Source organism: Liolophura sinensis, chromosome 7 (genome assembly GCF_032854445.1).
Source record: "Liolophura sinensis isolate JHLJ2023 chromosome 7, CUHK_Ljap_v2, whole genome shotgun sequence".
Classification (NCBI taxonomy): Eukaryota; Metazoa; Mollusca; class Polyplacophora; order Chitonida; family Chitonidae; genus Liolophura; species Liolophura sinensis.
The window spans coordinates 135,853-150,579 of NC_088301.1; the positions used below are offsets into that span (position 1 = coordinate 135,853).

The following is a 14,727-nucleotide window of genomic DNA, read 5'->3' on the forward strand; positions in this document are numbered from 1 at the left end:
ATTCATATAATCTTTCTACTGGATTTCAGTGCAAGTCTCGCTGAACGTAATAACTGGCAGTGTCTGGTTCAAAGCCAGGATATCCCTTTTCATTTTTTCTCCTTTCTTCCGTAGTTATCATTACTATTACCAATATAATTTATTACAGAGCCGATCCCCGAATGGCTGTCCTGGACAGCTATATTTAATACAGAAATGTTAGGAAAAAGCCCTGAATTTAATATGATTATTTGAATAAGACACTTTATGTGCCATGCCAGAATTTATGGACTGGTCTTATTGAAATAAATGTTTCAGTAAGCGTTGCTAATGTAACCCCTATTGAAATGTTATTTCAAAAAGGGTTGCCATGGTATTGCAACGCTTAAGGAAATAGTTGTTTCATTAAGAGTTACAATGTAACACTTAATGAAAGAATCTGTATGTGCCGGATTTAAAGTCATGACATCAGCGATAGGTAACTGTTTTCAAGGCAACATTAAGCCATTCTCGAACACCTAGATTCGCATTAGCACACACAATTCGAAGATCCATAAAAATTTACTTACACTCTGAGTGAGATACGCTTTGTTCAGCTCCAGGCAACAGATTATCAAGTTTCCGCCAACAGGAAAGTTAACATGAACACAATGCTGAGTTTCAGGTATTCACAGAAACCTGTCGGAAATGGGGTGTTACATTTTCAAATAAGTATATTTGTTGTATCGACCAGATCGACCTGATAATTTCACGCAGTGTTAATAGTTAAGATCTCAGCGTAAACTCATAATGCCTGGAAACAGCTGAAACATTAACTAAAACTCCAACGTGTGCGTGTGTATTTAAAGAGGTCAGCTTTGTTTGAGTTGAATGTGCAGAGACACTCCTGTATTAGAGATTTCGGCTGTACATATATACGTAAGCTAATCTCAGCTGGATCAAAATTCGGGTCAGGTGATTTACTAAACACCTTGTGGGTTTACTTGGTATGTACTAGAGGGTCGGTAGTAACCAGGGAGAACACTGAATCTGGGAGAAGGAAAAAACAACGTATACATGAAACTTATGAGTAGTAATCCAGCAGCATGCGGTTAAAATGACAGGTAAGCTGTTATGTATTAAAGTAAAATGACAGGTACGCTGTTATGTATTAAAGTCAGTCGGTGTGTTTGCCTCTGTACAGGACACCTATGTCTGTCACAGGTATACGTATGTTTGTCACGAGGGGCACATTTATTCTTTCACAGATGTGCCTTGCTGACGTTTTCGTCTTGGTATAGAACTTAAGAATCGGCACATAAATCGTTACTGTGGCATATTGTTGTTTTCAGGAAACAAAATAGTCCTGTAATAAATACGAAACCCGGATGATGTATAAGTAATCGTCACAGTCATCATTTGCTGAAATTGTCATTTCTGTCACGTGATTAATCTAATTTGAATCGTAACACATTTCTTTATTTTATTCCTGATAGAATAAAGCCTTTTTTGATTTCCATGACTTTCCACTGTTGTATGGTAGTAGGTGCCATACAGATATGCACAGCACACTGGTGTAAAGACAAGTGTCTTTACAAGTGTCTCTCCCACACGAGCGTTGCCGACGGCTTATAGTAATCAAGACCTGGCGCGCAAAGAAATCTACCAATTCCCTTTCCCAGACCGGGTTTGAACCCGTGCTTCGTGTGTCAAAGCGATTCAGAAATACGAAGTGCACCGTTAACCATTAACCACATCAGTTCTTCAGCAGTTACCTATTTCTTGAAAGATAGATTTTTATAAGATAAACAACCAATAGACAATGGCCATTTTTTCGTGAGCAATTTATCCTTCACACAAAGACCCAGCAGTACCCGTTATAAATGTGTGGTTGAGATTGTAATGTTAACAAGACTCCTCCAGGCAGGAGTAACGAAAGTCAGTAACCCTACACCCCCTCCCCCCACCCCCACACACCTAAAACCTCACTCTCACCTACATTAGCCATACAAGTATAAATACATATAAAGTGGTACCTTGTAACTTAATCCACTGCTGACGTCACGTGTTGACGTCATGCGAAGACCTTTAAATCTAATTATTACACCTAAGTGAATTGTTGGGAAGTGTTTATCTTAATTGTTGTCAGCTGTTTACATCAATGATATGTCCTAAAGCATGACTTATGACGTAGGTCTACAAGCTTAACAACATGTCTTCATTAAAGAGACCAGAATAAAGTAGGGATCGCGTAATTCATTAGGACCATATCGTTGACCTTCGAGTTACAGTTCTAATTCATTTTCATTTAATTATATCTGCTTGATTATATATTTAGCTTTTACTTCATTTGGTGTCAGATAAATCGCTATCGACCAACTCTCTTTTGTTGATGTTTGCGCCCTATTGTAAAATCTAGCAATTTGGAAGGACAATTTTCAAAACTATGCCAGATTCTCTCTGTATATCATTTTTTTTAATCAGTAATTTTCATTTCTTTTCCTTTTTATTCACAATGGATTCAAAGGCGTAAAGCAACGCAATACTGTGCTGTTGCCGCTACGTATCGCGTGGATTCTGTCATGTTCTGCATGTTCAAGATTTAAACTTTGGTATAGACATGGTTTCCTTTCTGTTCAGTATCGTGCGGTAAAAGTTAAATTTCTGTGAATGTCACAAAAATGAGAGTGCCATAATTCACATTAGCATTCCGCACAAGCGCACGACATCACGTGAGAGAAAGCGCTTTTACGAAATTTTTTGATCTGTGCCATGGACTTCTTCCCTTTCTTAATTGTTTTTTATAATTTGAATATTCAATAATATTTCACTTATTCGACGACGGCCAGCATCATTGTGGGAGAAAATTCTTCCGTTTCTTCTTATCATTCGCAGTCGGGAAACCTGGGTCTTGTCTAGGCCCTGTCTCCCGGAAATCTTATCCGGCAAAAGGGAACCATCATTTTGCCGTTTTACTTTTGTCATGTTGAAGCTTTCCTGAAAAATGGAATGAAATGGCACTAAACATGGTAATTTGTTTGGATGATATCGAGGTGGTATCCAGTTGTCCTGAACACGTCGTGACGAAAGCGAAACTTGAGAAGAGATCCGTGTTGCTTTTTGAGAAAGCCTGGAGATATATATGAGGAATAAGAAAGAGGATACCTTCAGGGAAGTCCGGCAGATACGAGCTGACCGTTATATGCTGATAGTGTGTGCTGTACGCTACAAACATACGCTTAGGCTTAATCGTCATATACTGGAGAATAAAGATTTCGTGGATAATGAATTAACATTGTGAACAGACAAAGACTCGGTTTGTACTCGGTGGTGTGATGATTTTATCAACTTACGTTTGATAACTCATATGTGAGTTTCATTAGACAAAGGGATTTCTTATTACATAACACCAAATGTAAATATGGAAGTGTACTTTCTAATTACCAAATTGCCGAAGGGGAGACGCAGTGAGATCTGTGCGAAAAACTGATAGGCATATACCTGCTAAAATGAAAACGGCTATTTGACCACTCTAGCAGAAATGTCATGTTTTCTACAAAACACCAGTGTTTTGAATAAAACGTGGAAATGATTTACTGAAAAGTCAATCTTATAAAATCTTATACCAGCCTATGCAAGGCGTTTGCACATTAATGCGTGAGTGTTTATGTCATGCGTCGTTAATATTTACTCCGGTTTCCTCCATCTGTAAATCAGACTGCCGTACACATGAGTTTCCTCCATCTGTAAATCAGACTGCCGTACACATGAGCTTCCTCCATCTGTAAATTAGACTTCCCTACACACGAGTTTTCCCTATCTGTAACTCAGGCTCCCGTACACATGAGTTTCGAGCATCTGTAACTCAGGCTCCCGTACACATGAGTTTCGAGCATCTGTAAATCAGACTCCCGTACACACGAGCTTCCTACATCTGTAAATCAGGCTCCCGTACACATGAGCTTCCTCCATCTGTAAATCAGGCTGCCGTACACATGAGTGAAAAACTGTTGAGTATGGTACCAAACATCAATCAGATTAATTAATGTAATAAGATAAAATATGTCAATGCTGACACCTGTTCAGGTGCATGTCATTGGCTAACTTTCACATATGTTCTCCACAGATGAGGTAGCAGTATTTGTTGGCGTTTCAGATTTGACCACGGAGGTCGTGACACAATATCTCAATGAAAATCCCGAATTTCTGGACCGCTACGTCTCAGCACATATCAATAATGAACGCTTGGAGAAATGGTCCAATCGTCGCCTCGCCAACAGCAAGCAGAGCAACAGACAAAGGTTGACAGAGTCAGGACTGATAAACGGTAAGGCACGATGTTGCTGATAGTACAGAAGATCCTTGGTTTTTATAGTAACCAGAAAGATTTAAGCATAAAACCCCCATATTCAGTCAGTGTTATATGTCACAAATGCAGTTCGGCTGGTCTCCTCTCCGGCCGAACTTGGGAAGGTCAGCAACTTACGGTTGTTCGAGTTTCCTCCCACCATAATGTCAGTCGCAATCGTAAAAGTAAAATCTTCTTGAGTATGGCGTAAAATAAATAAATAAACAGATAAATGCATAAATACAATCGGTCCCTTGATAACATGTGAAGGCCTCCATCTTTGCCGCAAAACGAACTCATATTTTGATATGTTGTAGGAGATTCTCAAGAAAACAGAAAACCAACAATCGCCAAATGGAAAGTAAGTCATTTTTGTTGTTTCGTACACACTGATTGATCATCTGTCCTGTAAACGGTATGTCTCAGGGTTAATCCCCAACTGAGTCGTACCTAAGACTTTAACGTTGATGTAAGTAATCTCGGCGCTCAAGGTGAGGGGGGGAGGGGGGGGGGATATAATGTGACTGGTCGGGACGTCGTGTCTGGTGTCTTCGGCATGGCGTTTTAGTAAGACAGGCACTAGTAAGACATTATGTCCGGCATGATACTAACATTTCAGTTTTTCTGATAGAAAAAATTGTTCAAACTCCACAAAAAACTCTTAACTGGCCCTAAAAGGTGGATAACTCAGTCAGGATCAAGCATTTGTTTACTTCACAGATGGTAATCTGTAGGTGAAATGCAGTGCCTTTAGTTTTCGGGCAGTGTGTAATAGTCTTTGGTATCTTGTTTACAGTCCTGTCTACAAGCAGACAAATGGAGGCTCCTGCAAGATTTGACGAGGGACATGAACCAGTTGTCCAACCGGAGTCAAATTCTGTACGAGTTGGCGTGTTGTATGGCGTCAGGTAAGATTTGTAACAACCTGTTTGATTGGTTGACTGCTGGGTGCGTGAAGTTAGCGACTCTAGTGTTTCAGCAGTAGTATTACACTAATGTGGTATTATAGCTCTGCTCTCGCCTTAAGATACATTATCTGGTTTATACCAGGTCATTCCTGAGCTGTCTGCTTGGGATATCTCTGATGGAACGTAAACATGTAAACATGTATTCAATCATCATTGAGAATAGCCTCTGGAAATTTTGTAAATATGTCTCTAGTGATATTTTAACTAAATAAAGTGTTATTAAAGCACATACATATATATACATATACATATGTATGGCCCCAAATACAAGGTCTGACTGTGCTATTCTTTTTACAGCAATGAATGCGGACGGTTTTAACTTGTGCCTGATGGATGAAAACAACGAGGTCAGTGATATTAACCATGCCTTTGGTCGGCTTACAAAGAACGTAAAATATTGATGAGTTCTTCTTATCTTAAATAATTTTTCAATAAAAGCCATCATGCTGATGGGTCTTATCTCACAGCGGCTTTATCTGTAGCTTCTGGTACAGGACTGTTTTTGTTTCCTGTATCGTGTGGATGTCCCTAGGTTTGTGTTATTATCTCGTCATTATTCCTGGGGATTTTTCTATGTGTCGATAAAGATATTTGTTTTATTTGTTCTCTAGGAGATTTTCCAGTACAAACCAAACGGTCAGGGGTATGTACTACTTTTATATCTTAGACACGAAGTATTTTTTTCGATTATTTGGTGACAAACGAAAACTATGTATGCTTTCAAAACAAAAACAACATAAAAACCTCGGGAATAATCTTGCACCATACGAGAGCTACATGGCGACTTGATTTAAGCTTGCAAGTGTTGGGATATATACAACAAATTTACATTCAGATAAATGTATTAGTCATGCATCACATCCTTATTTAAAGCATTATTATGCAAAGACAATATATACCATATTATACATACATATAAATGTATATACATATACCATATATGTGATCCCAAATATCCACCATACAAAAATATTTTCAAATACACTTTCCACCTGAAAGAAAAAATTAAAATAAACAAGTTTTATATTAAATAAGTTTTCACGCTCTTTCATCTGATTTTGTCATCATTTTTATGTTTTCGTCTCCTTTAATATGGAGATATTTAATATGGAAATTAAGAGCGTGGATATTACTGCATATCACACTAATGTGAATGTCTCTGCTTGACACGTTTTCAAACGCGTTCATGTGTCAGAGTTACCTCCCTTGAAAGCAGTAAATTGTTAGTTGGAATTCTGTTTGTGTTTTTCACAAAATAATCCGTTGTACTTTGTTTCTTAACAAAATGATTGTAAACAAAACAATGATATGTTTCAGAAAATCCCAATCAGTGCATTCAAGACACATTGGAAAGGGCAGTACTCTCTCGGCTTATGTCGCGTATACAAAGGAAAGCATTCGGCTTAATGATATAATACAGGTAGGTATTCCGTCTACCTTACATGCAAAAAGGAGATTCGGTTTAACGATGTAATACAGGTAGGTATTTTGTCTGCCTTACATCCAAAGAGGAGAATCCGTTGTCAGTAGATTTTCTGAGTTTATACACATTGGTTTATTTATTTATTTATTTATTTATTTATTTGATTGGTGTTTTACGCAGTATTCAAGAATATTTCACTTATACGACGGCGGCCAGCCTTATGGTGGGTCGAAACCGGGCAGAGCCCAGGGGAAACCCACGACCAGCCGCAGGTTGCTGCAGACGTTCCTACATATGGCCGCAGAGGAGCTGGACTTGAACTCACAGCGACCGCATTGGTGAGAGACTCCTGGGTCATTACGCTGCGACATTGGTTTAAATTACTAATAAGGCGCATGAATACTTATATTTACAGAGAAACCATTGTTTAGTTTGCCACCGAATGTTGAACTAACCTTCTCAGAGGCACTTACATGAAATTTTTGAGAGTTTGAACCCTTGAAAAAGAATCCTTCTAGGTTAAGACTGAGTAGGTTTTCATTATCTGCATTGTTGGCCATTTCCATCAGGACTCCCGGTTCCCAGAAGGCTTGGTATCCGGAAGCGACAAGGCCCAGTCAGTGATTGCGCAGCCAATCATATACTCCTCCGGGGAAGTTCTAGGTAAGTACCGATAGATTTTTACTTCGGGTGGGGGGCCCGAAGTGTAACTATTGTGTGGAATTAAGTCATTTTTGGGAACAAGCCTGGAGGATTTTCGGCCACTTCTTTGAATAAGGCTATGTGGGTGCTCCATGCTATGTTACTGTATGTTCACGCTGTCATTTGTTTTGTCTGTAGGTGTGGTTGAATTATACAGACATATTGGATGTCCTTACTTCAGCGTGGATGACGAAGAGGTATGATTGACCATTCTGACCAGAACATTTTTATGTAGCAATTTTGAAATTTTACTTATTTTATTTATTTGATTTGTGTTTTACGCCGTACTCAAGAATATTTCCCTTATACACCAGCATTATGGTGGGAGGAAACCGGACAGAGCCAGGGGGAAACTCACGACCATCCAAAGGTTGCTAGCAGACCTTCCCATGAGTTTTGATTTTCAAAAATCAGTATGTGAAATGCTCGACCATTGAACTTATGTGTGTTAACAGGCACATTGTCGGGAATTAATTTTATCTTTGATTGAAAGACAAAACTAAAATAACGTTTAAAGAAAGAATTTCACTATGTAATACGTTATGATCCTGCCACACCATCCCTTAGTGAAAGGCTGACAATGTACATAGCAGTGATATATATGGGCATACAGAAAAACGACTGTAAAATTGTAATACACAGTGGTCTTTCTGAGTGTAATTGCCCTTGTTTTAACGGTTCTTTTGCCTCCCACCAGGTGGCCAAGTGGTACCTCTTGTGGACTGATATTATTGTGCAATATCACGAGGTATACCGCTATCTGTGTTATCCATGATTAACACACTGTAAGAGTGGGCTTTTAACTAATACGTATATGTATGATGCAAATATTATACCCTAATATTAACCAAGCTTGAGCCAATTCTCTCACACATTGCTTTTTCGTCAGATGTCAGGTTTGTTTCATTTCGTTATAGACAGAACAAAATGCCTTTGTTCAAGCAAAAATACCCCAATAAAAAAGAAATGTATCAAGTGAGAGTGTCAGTGAATCGGCTCGCTACGTCATAATATGTCCGATAGCTTTCCTACTAACTTCATGTTTCTTATTTTAGATGGTAGCCAAATTCCTGCTCTGGGGAAGCGTAGCTGTTCACTTTGCTGAGGTATCATTCCAAACTTCTTCCAGTATTGTTCACGGATCCTAAAATGTCCGTTCACTTGCATGCATGGATCATGAATGTCATTCTGAATGTCACAGGTCAATCATGGTGCCTAAAACGACGCAAAACGTACGCTATACCATAAGCCCATCGGTATGAGAAGTGAAATAGCAACGCTTAAGCGGCAATGCATAGTATGGCCTAGACTGAATTGCCATCTACATGTTCTTCATGTCACTGAAGTCGTATGCTGTCCAGAAGTATAAAGTGATATATGAAGACCGTGTAAATGGTTCAACACTGAAAAGTAGACACTCGTTGAGATCGATAATGGCACCGTCATACTTCCGAGCTATGATCATCATGGGGTATGAAATGGGGTTAGAACTGATTCGAAAATGGAAATGGTTTATTCTGCTATAGGTAAAGAGCAAGATGTCATACTCTGCTTTTTAACAATGCCTTTTCCTGGATGGCAGTTGCCGTTAAGAACTCCTTAGGAAGTTCACTCAGCTCAACTATATATTTATCTCATCAGCTTCCCTTGATTTATTGCTGTCTAAAGTCAAACATCACAAAAAAATGATTTGCATTTGTTAATAGATTGTTAATATATTTAACATTAGCCACAAGCAAATTCCGTGTCAAATTCCATGATGTATTGCGACTTTATGTAAAGATGTCATTATGCTAGCACCTTATAAACAGGTATAAATTGCAACAGATTTATTGTGAGAGCGTAATTCGTGTACACTGCTGAATGTGGTCATGTAGGATAATTACATCATTTCCGGGTAATTCGTGTACACTGCTGAATGTGGTCATGTAGGATAATTACATCGTTTACGGGTAATTCGTGTACACTGCTGAATGTGGTCATGTAGGATAATTATATCGTTTACGGGTAATTCGTGTACACTGCTGAATGTGGTCATGTAGGATAATTATATCGTTTACGGGTAATTCGTGTACACTGCTGAATGTGGTCATGTAGGATAATTACATCGTTTACGGGTAATTCGTGTACACTGCTGAATGTGATCATGTAGGATAATTACATCGTTTCCGGGTAATTCGTGTACACTGCTGAATGTGGTCATGTAGGATAATTACATCATTTCCGGGTAATTTGTGTACACTGCTGAATGTGGTCATGTAGGATAATTATATCGTTTACGGGTAATTTGTGTACACTGCTGAATGTGGTCATTTAGGATAATTACATCGTTTACGGGTAACTCGTGTACACTGCTGAATGTGGTCATGTAGGATAATTACATCGTTTACGGGTAATTCGTGTACACTGCTGAATGTGGTCATGTAGGATAATTATATCGTTTACGGGTAATTTGTGTACACTGCTGAATGTGGTCATGTAGGATAATTACATCGTTTACGGGTAATTTGTGTACACTGCTGAATGTGGTCATGTAGGATAATTACATCATTTCCGGGTAATTTGTGTACACTGCTGAATGTGGTCTTGTAGGATAATTACATCGTTTACGGGTAATTTGTGTACACTGCTGAATGTGGTCATGTAGGATAATTACATCATTTCCGGGTAATTCGTGTACACTGCTGAATGTGGTCATGTAGGATAATTACATCGTTTACGGGTAATTTGTGTACACTGCTGAATGTGGTCATGTAGGATAATTACATCATTTCCGGGTAATTTGTGTACACTGCTGAATGTGGTCATGTAGGATAATTATATCGTTTACGGGTAATTCGTGTACACTGCTGAATGTGGTCATGTAGGATAATTACATCATTTCCGGGTAATTCGTGTACACTGCTGAATGTGGTCATGTAGGATAATTACATCATTTCCGGGTAATTCGTGTACACTGCTGAATGTGGTCATGTAGGATAATTACATCGTTTTACGGGTAGTTCGTGTAGGCTACACTGTTGAATGTGTTGTCATGTAGGATATGTATACGTGTCACTTGCTTAACTAATTTTTTTAACGAATACTTTTCTGTGATAATGTCCATGTGTGTTAATCCAAGTCACCCTCTGACCGTCTTTTTCCATCTGTCCCGACGTCACGTGTTCCTACAGGTGTGCTTGTCATTAAAGGTTGGTTGTATCACGTGACTAGAATACAGTCAAAACGACGACGTCACTCCGTTATTGTTGTTGTTGTCCTAAACTTTTGGGTTTGAGTTTTGTCTGCTGTTACCTACTGAACTGTTACCGCTTCGCCCCACCTCAAAAATCATTTCATTTCGTTTTTACTCAAAACGTTTTAATACATTAACAATCGTTTTAGTCTCGTTTTCTACTTTTTACTCCACATAATTTTGAAGCAATGCAGATTTATTTCATCTCTGTGTTTTGGTATTATATCGATGGTGTGATGATTCTGATATTCCTAATAATTTCTGTCTTTTACTCTAATCTCTCTTTTTATAACCACGAAGGTATTATTTTGCTTCACCTTTGTATTTCACTTTCATTCACAACTACTCAGGCATCGCCTGTATAATTCACACAAAAATACCTATTTTCTAAAACTGCTTCAAGCTCCCAAAAAGTGAACACATGTAACTTAATCAACATATGGAAACAGTTTCTCAAGTTAATCCCTGTGGCCGAAAACCACTGTTCACACGGGTATGCACAGAAAAGACGATCAAAGTCACTGTTTAATGTAGAGTCTATGACATGGTAAATAACTTAACTGAGTATGGTAATACACATGCATGGGCGATTAAGATTACCGATTTGAAAATCAGTTGCACTTTGGCTTTAATAATAATAATAATAGTGATTGTTTCCAAGAATCACGTATTCTTAAACACGTATAAACCTTGATTTTCACAGATGTACCATGCAATGACGAGACAGCGGAAACTCAACGATTTCCTATTAACTGTAACTAAGTAAGTACACCACACTTGGTATCGCACTGAGCCCCTCGCCCAGCTTCTCTATGTTTTTTTTAACATTTCACACATTTTGAAGTAAACATATATTTGTTGTGTTGCAAACTAATATATTTTTAATTATAACTGATTATACGTAATCGTGTATAATTTGACAAAGGACAAACGTTATGCAAACGTTGATCCACGCACCTGATCAGCACACGTTTATGTTTCTTTTTAACTTGTTTCTAATTAATTTATTACAGATCAATATTTCAAGATATCGTCAGCATGGACACTCTTATAATGAAGATTATGGTGAGTGGTCGGAGAATGTCTCTTCCCCACATAACTCAATCAGTAGCCCAAGTTTGTGGCTTTTTTTATAAATTAACAGGTTTTCAGTAATTATTTAAATTTTATTTAAGAATTTGCTGATACATATATGATACATGATACTTATGATACAGTGTTGTTATCTGTTCCACGTATTTCTGAAACTGCCAAAGAAAAAATGAATGAGTGTAACGGATCATTTCCAGTTATAGTTTAATGTTTTTGTATCTTTTCATTGGGATTCATTTTTCCAGTGTAATTGTGATTTGACTTGTTTCTTCACATGTGATTACTTTTTGTTCTATTAATTTAGTTTTTTGATTGTTGTGTAACGCCATTTTCCATATTCTACAAAGGTATGAAACTAAATTCTATATCCAAGGAAAATCTGAAATCTATTAAATTTGATCTGTTGTCTGTACTCTACAGGCAAGAAATCACCTGTCCATTATTAGCAGTATAGCTAAAGAAAAATTGTCGGCCTACATTAATGATTTAGACATTTCACCGAAAAAAATAAGCTATTAGTGGATCAGATATTACACTGATAAAACAAGCTTCCGTTAAAACCTTGTGAGGAGACTTGACAGAATGAATTACATCTCCATGGCCGAGTGCTGCATGTAACATGACCTTTTCTTCACTTAGACGATTCCAGTTAACATGAACGGAAGTTTTTATTTTTCATTGTAGAGTTACCGGTTTATTTTATTTGTGGAACCTTATCGTTGTTATAAAACACGAGGCCGATAATTTTGGTGTGGTAAAAATGTATCATTTAAATGTTTGTGTCCAGAATTTTGCTCAAAAGTTGGTGAACGCAGATCGTGCCTCCTTGTTTCTGTTGGATAACCACACCCATGAACTGTACGCCCGAATATTTGACGTGGGTACTGAGCAGCGCCAGGACAAAAGCAACCGAGAGATCAGGTTAGGTTTCGGTGCAGAGGATATATTAACATCAAATCTCGTCGCAAGGGGAGCTGAAGACACTGTTATTTTGACTCGTACATTATTTCAGGCGAAGTGGTTTGTTCAGCAAAAATCAATAACTAATTGATAAAGCACAACCTCGTGATGTCTCGCGTTGCTTGTAATCAATCACAAGGCAGATGGAACCTATATATAAGCAAAAATTGCTACATTTGCTAAGAAGGAGCAGTTTGACTCGGCACAGCCTACATTGTCTGAAATAACAGTCTAAATCAAACAGTGATCTAAACAGACATCCCGCAGACATCGCACAGACATCGCACAGACATCGCGCAGACATCCCGCAGACATCGCACAGACAGAACACACAGAACATAAAATGCATTCTTGTAACAGAAAAGAACGTGGATTATGTTTGCACGTTTCACAGCAGGAAATGGCTTATTTTGTTCCAAGCGACTGGTACGAGTTCTCTATTAAGCCTTTGTATACAAAACCATTATCTGTATTCTTTGACAGAACTATGCAAAAAAGCTTGTGAATGCTGATAGGGCGTCGCTTTTCCTGGTCGATATGCGATCACGTGAACTGTACGCCCGAATATTTGACACCGGTTCCACGGAGGAGCCAGACAAAAACCCAGTACTTCAGAAAGAGATAAGGTCTGGTTGTGCTCTCAACAAGTATGTAGTGTTGTGACCACCGCTAACCAGAAATACAGCTTTCCTTCTAAGTTTTTCTTATTTTATTTATTTTTTTTATTCCTTTTTATGCTTTTTTTCTTATTTCTAAAAAAGCACGTTATTATCTTTGAAGATGTTTTTTATGGCACCGTTTTAAGTTTTATTCTAAAAGAAAAACTAACCACAAATTTTTTTGAATTGCACTGTTTTAACCTAAGCATTTACCCTTTAGACATACAGATGAAACCATCTCCTAAAGTATCCTGTATTAACTGCAACCTGTCGATCAAAATAGGTGACAGAGAAATCGTAGAGCTCAATTGTGGGACTTAACTGTGGGAAAAGTTTCGAGCAGTTGCATTACTTATACGTTTGTATGTTAGACTAATAGACGTTGCCTAATAGCTTTTACAGTATGATTTTGTTCATCTTAATTTGAAAGCGTAATTTCCTATCCAGGTTTTTCAGGTGAATTATTTATTTAGTGACAGAAACGCTGAGGTAGAGCAATTGGGTTGAAGTTTTGGATGTTTATTAATAAGAAATACTTGAAACAGGTACAGCTTTTTTCAAGTACTTGCGAAATAAACCGTCACGCCAAAGATTTAGCAGAAAGGAACGGCTGTTTTTATGCTTTGTGGTATTAGTTGTCTCTGTTTTACATATTTTCCTTTCGGTTCGAACTTTTTTGGATAAAATTACAAGCTGTCATGTTTCACTATTTTGACTGCCACGTTAAACCTTCCGATGTAGGTTGTATACTACCATGCATGCTTTGTGTGTTAGGATGAAAACCTAACACTGCTATACTTTAGAAAAGGCGCGTGGAGCCTAAGGCAAGACATCTGCTTAGTAGATGACTTCACCTTTGTAACTGCTTGGAATAGCAAAAGCTAGTTAGAGCGTCAACCTTTTAGGAATGTATAGAGAATTTCGCCTAGTTAGTTAGCGACACAGACGATCAATTGCCCCCCCCCCCCCCCGCCACTACACGTGTGAAACTCCTCTGACTGAATCACATCATCATCACTTGTTACAGCACTTTTCTCCGATTATCCCTCACTATTCACCTCACTTCATATTCCAGTTAGTGTCATGTTGTTACTTTTATTATCGGTATGTCTTCCATCTTGCTGCATTTTCAGTTTGCTACGTTTTGTGGTTAAACATAGTTTAGAATAATGAAGATTTTTGTTAAATTCTTTGTTCATGAATTAATTTTAATGCTCGTGAAGTTATTAATTATTTTATCATTAATTTCAATTTATGGCTATTCAAAATGATAAAAATGCTTTGAAAAATATTCAAATGCAAACGGTGGCATTTCGTCTGTTGAGATTTGTCCTCAATCCTTTATTAAAACGTTGACACAAGTTAAACCGTCTGCTAACAGC

The 14,727-nt window shown here is 37.9% G+C and overlaps 1 protein-coding gene across 1 annotated transcript in view; it reads left to right on the forward strand.

Moving 5' to 3' along the window:
• The window catches only part of LOC135469726 (probable 3',5'-cyclic phosphodiesterase pde-5), a 51,739-nt gene that overhangs the window by 19,927 nt on the left and 17,085 nt on the right, over positions 1–14,727 (forward strand). The window contains exons 4-15 of the mRNA XM_064748291.1: positions 4,115–4,285; positions 4,624–4,667; positions 5,103–5,214; positions 5,572–5,621; positions 5,886–5,917; positions 6,592–6,694; positions 7,267–7,360; positions 7,538–7,596; positions 8,455–8,505; positions 11,338–11,396; positions 11,648–11,699; positions 13,170–13,312. Of these exons, the coding sequence (XP_064604361.1) occupies positions 4,115–4,285; positions 4,624–4,667; positions 5,103–5,214; positions 5,572–5,621; positions 5,886–5,917; positions 6,592–6,694; positions 7,267–7,360; positions 7,538–7,596; positions 8,455–8,505; positions 11,338–11,396; positions 11,648–11,699; positions 13,170–13,312 (970 nt within the window). The remainder of the gene's footprint in view (positions 1–4,114; positions 4,286–4,623; positions 4,668–5,102; positions 5,215–5,571; positions 5,622–5,885; positions 5,918–6,591; positions 6,695–7,266; positions 7,361–7,537; positions 7,597–8,454; positions 8,506–11,337; positions 11,397–11,647; positions 11,700–13,169; positions 13,313–14,727) is intronic.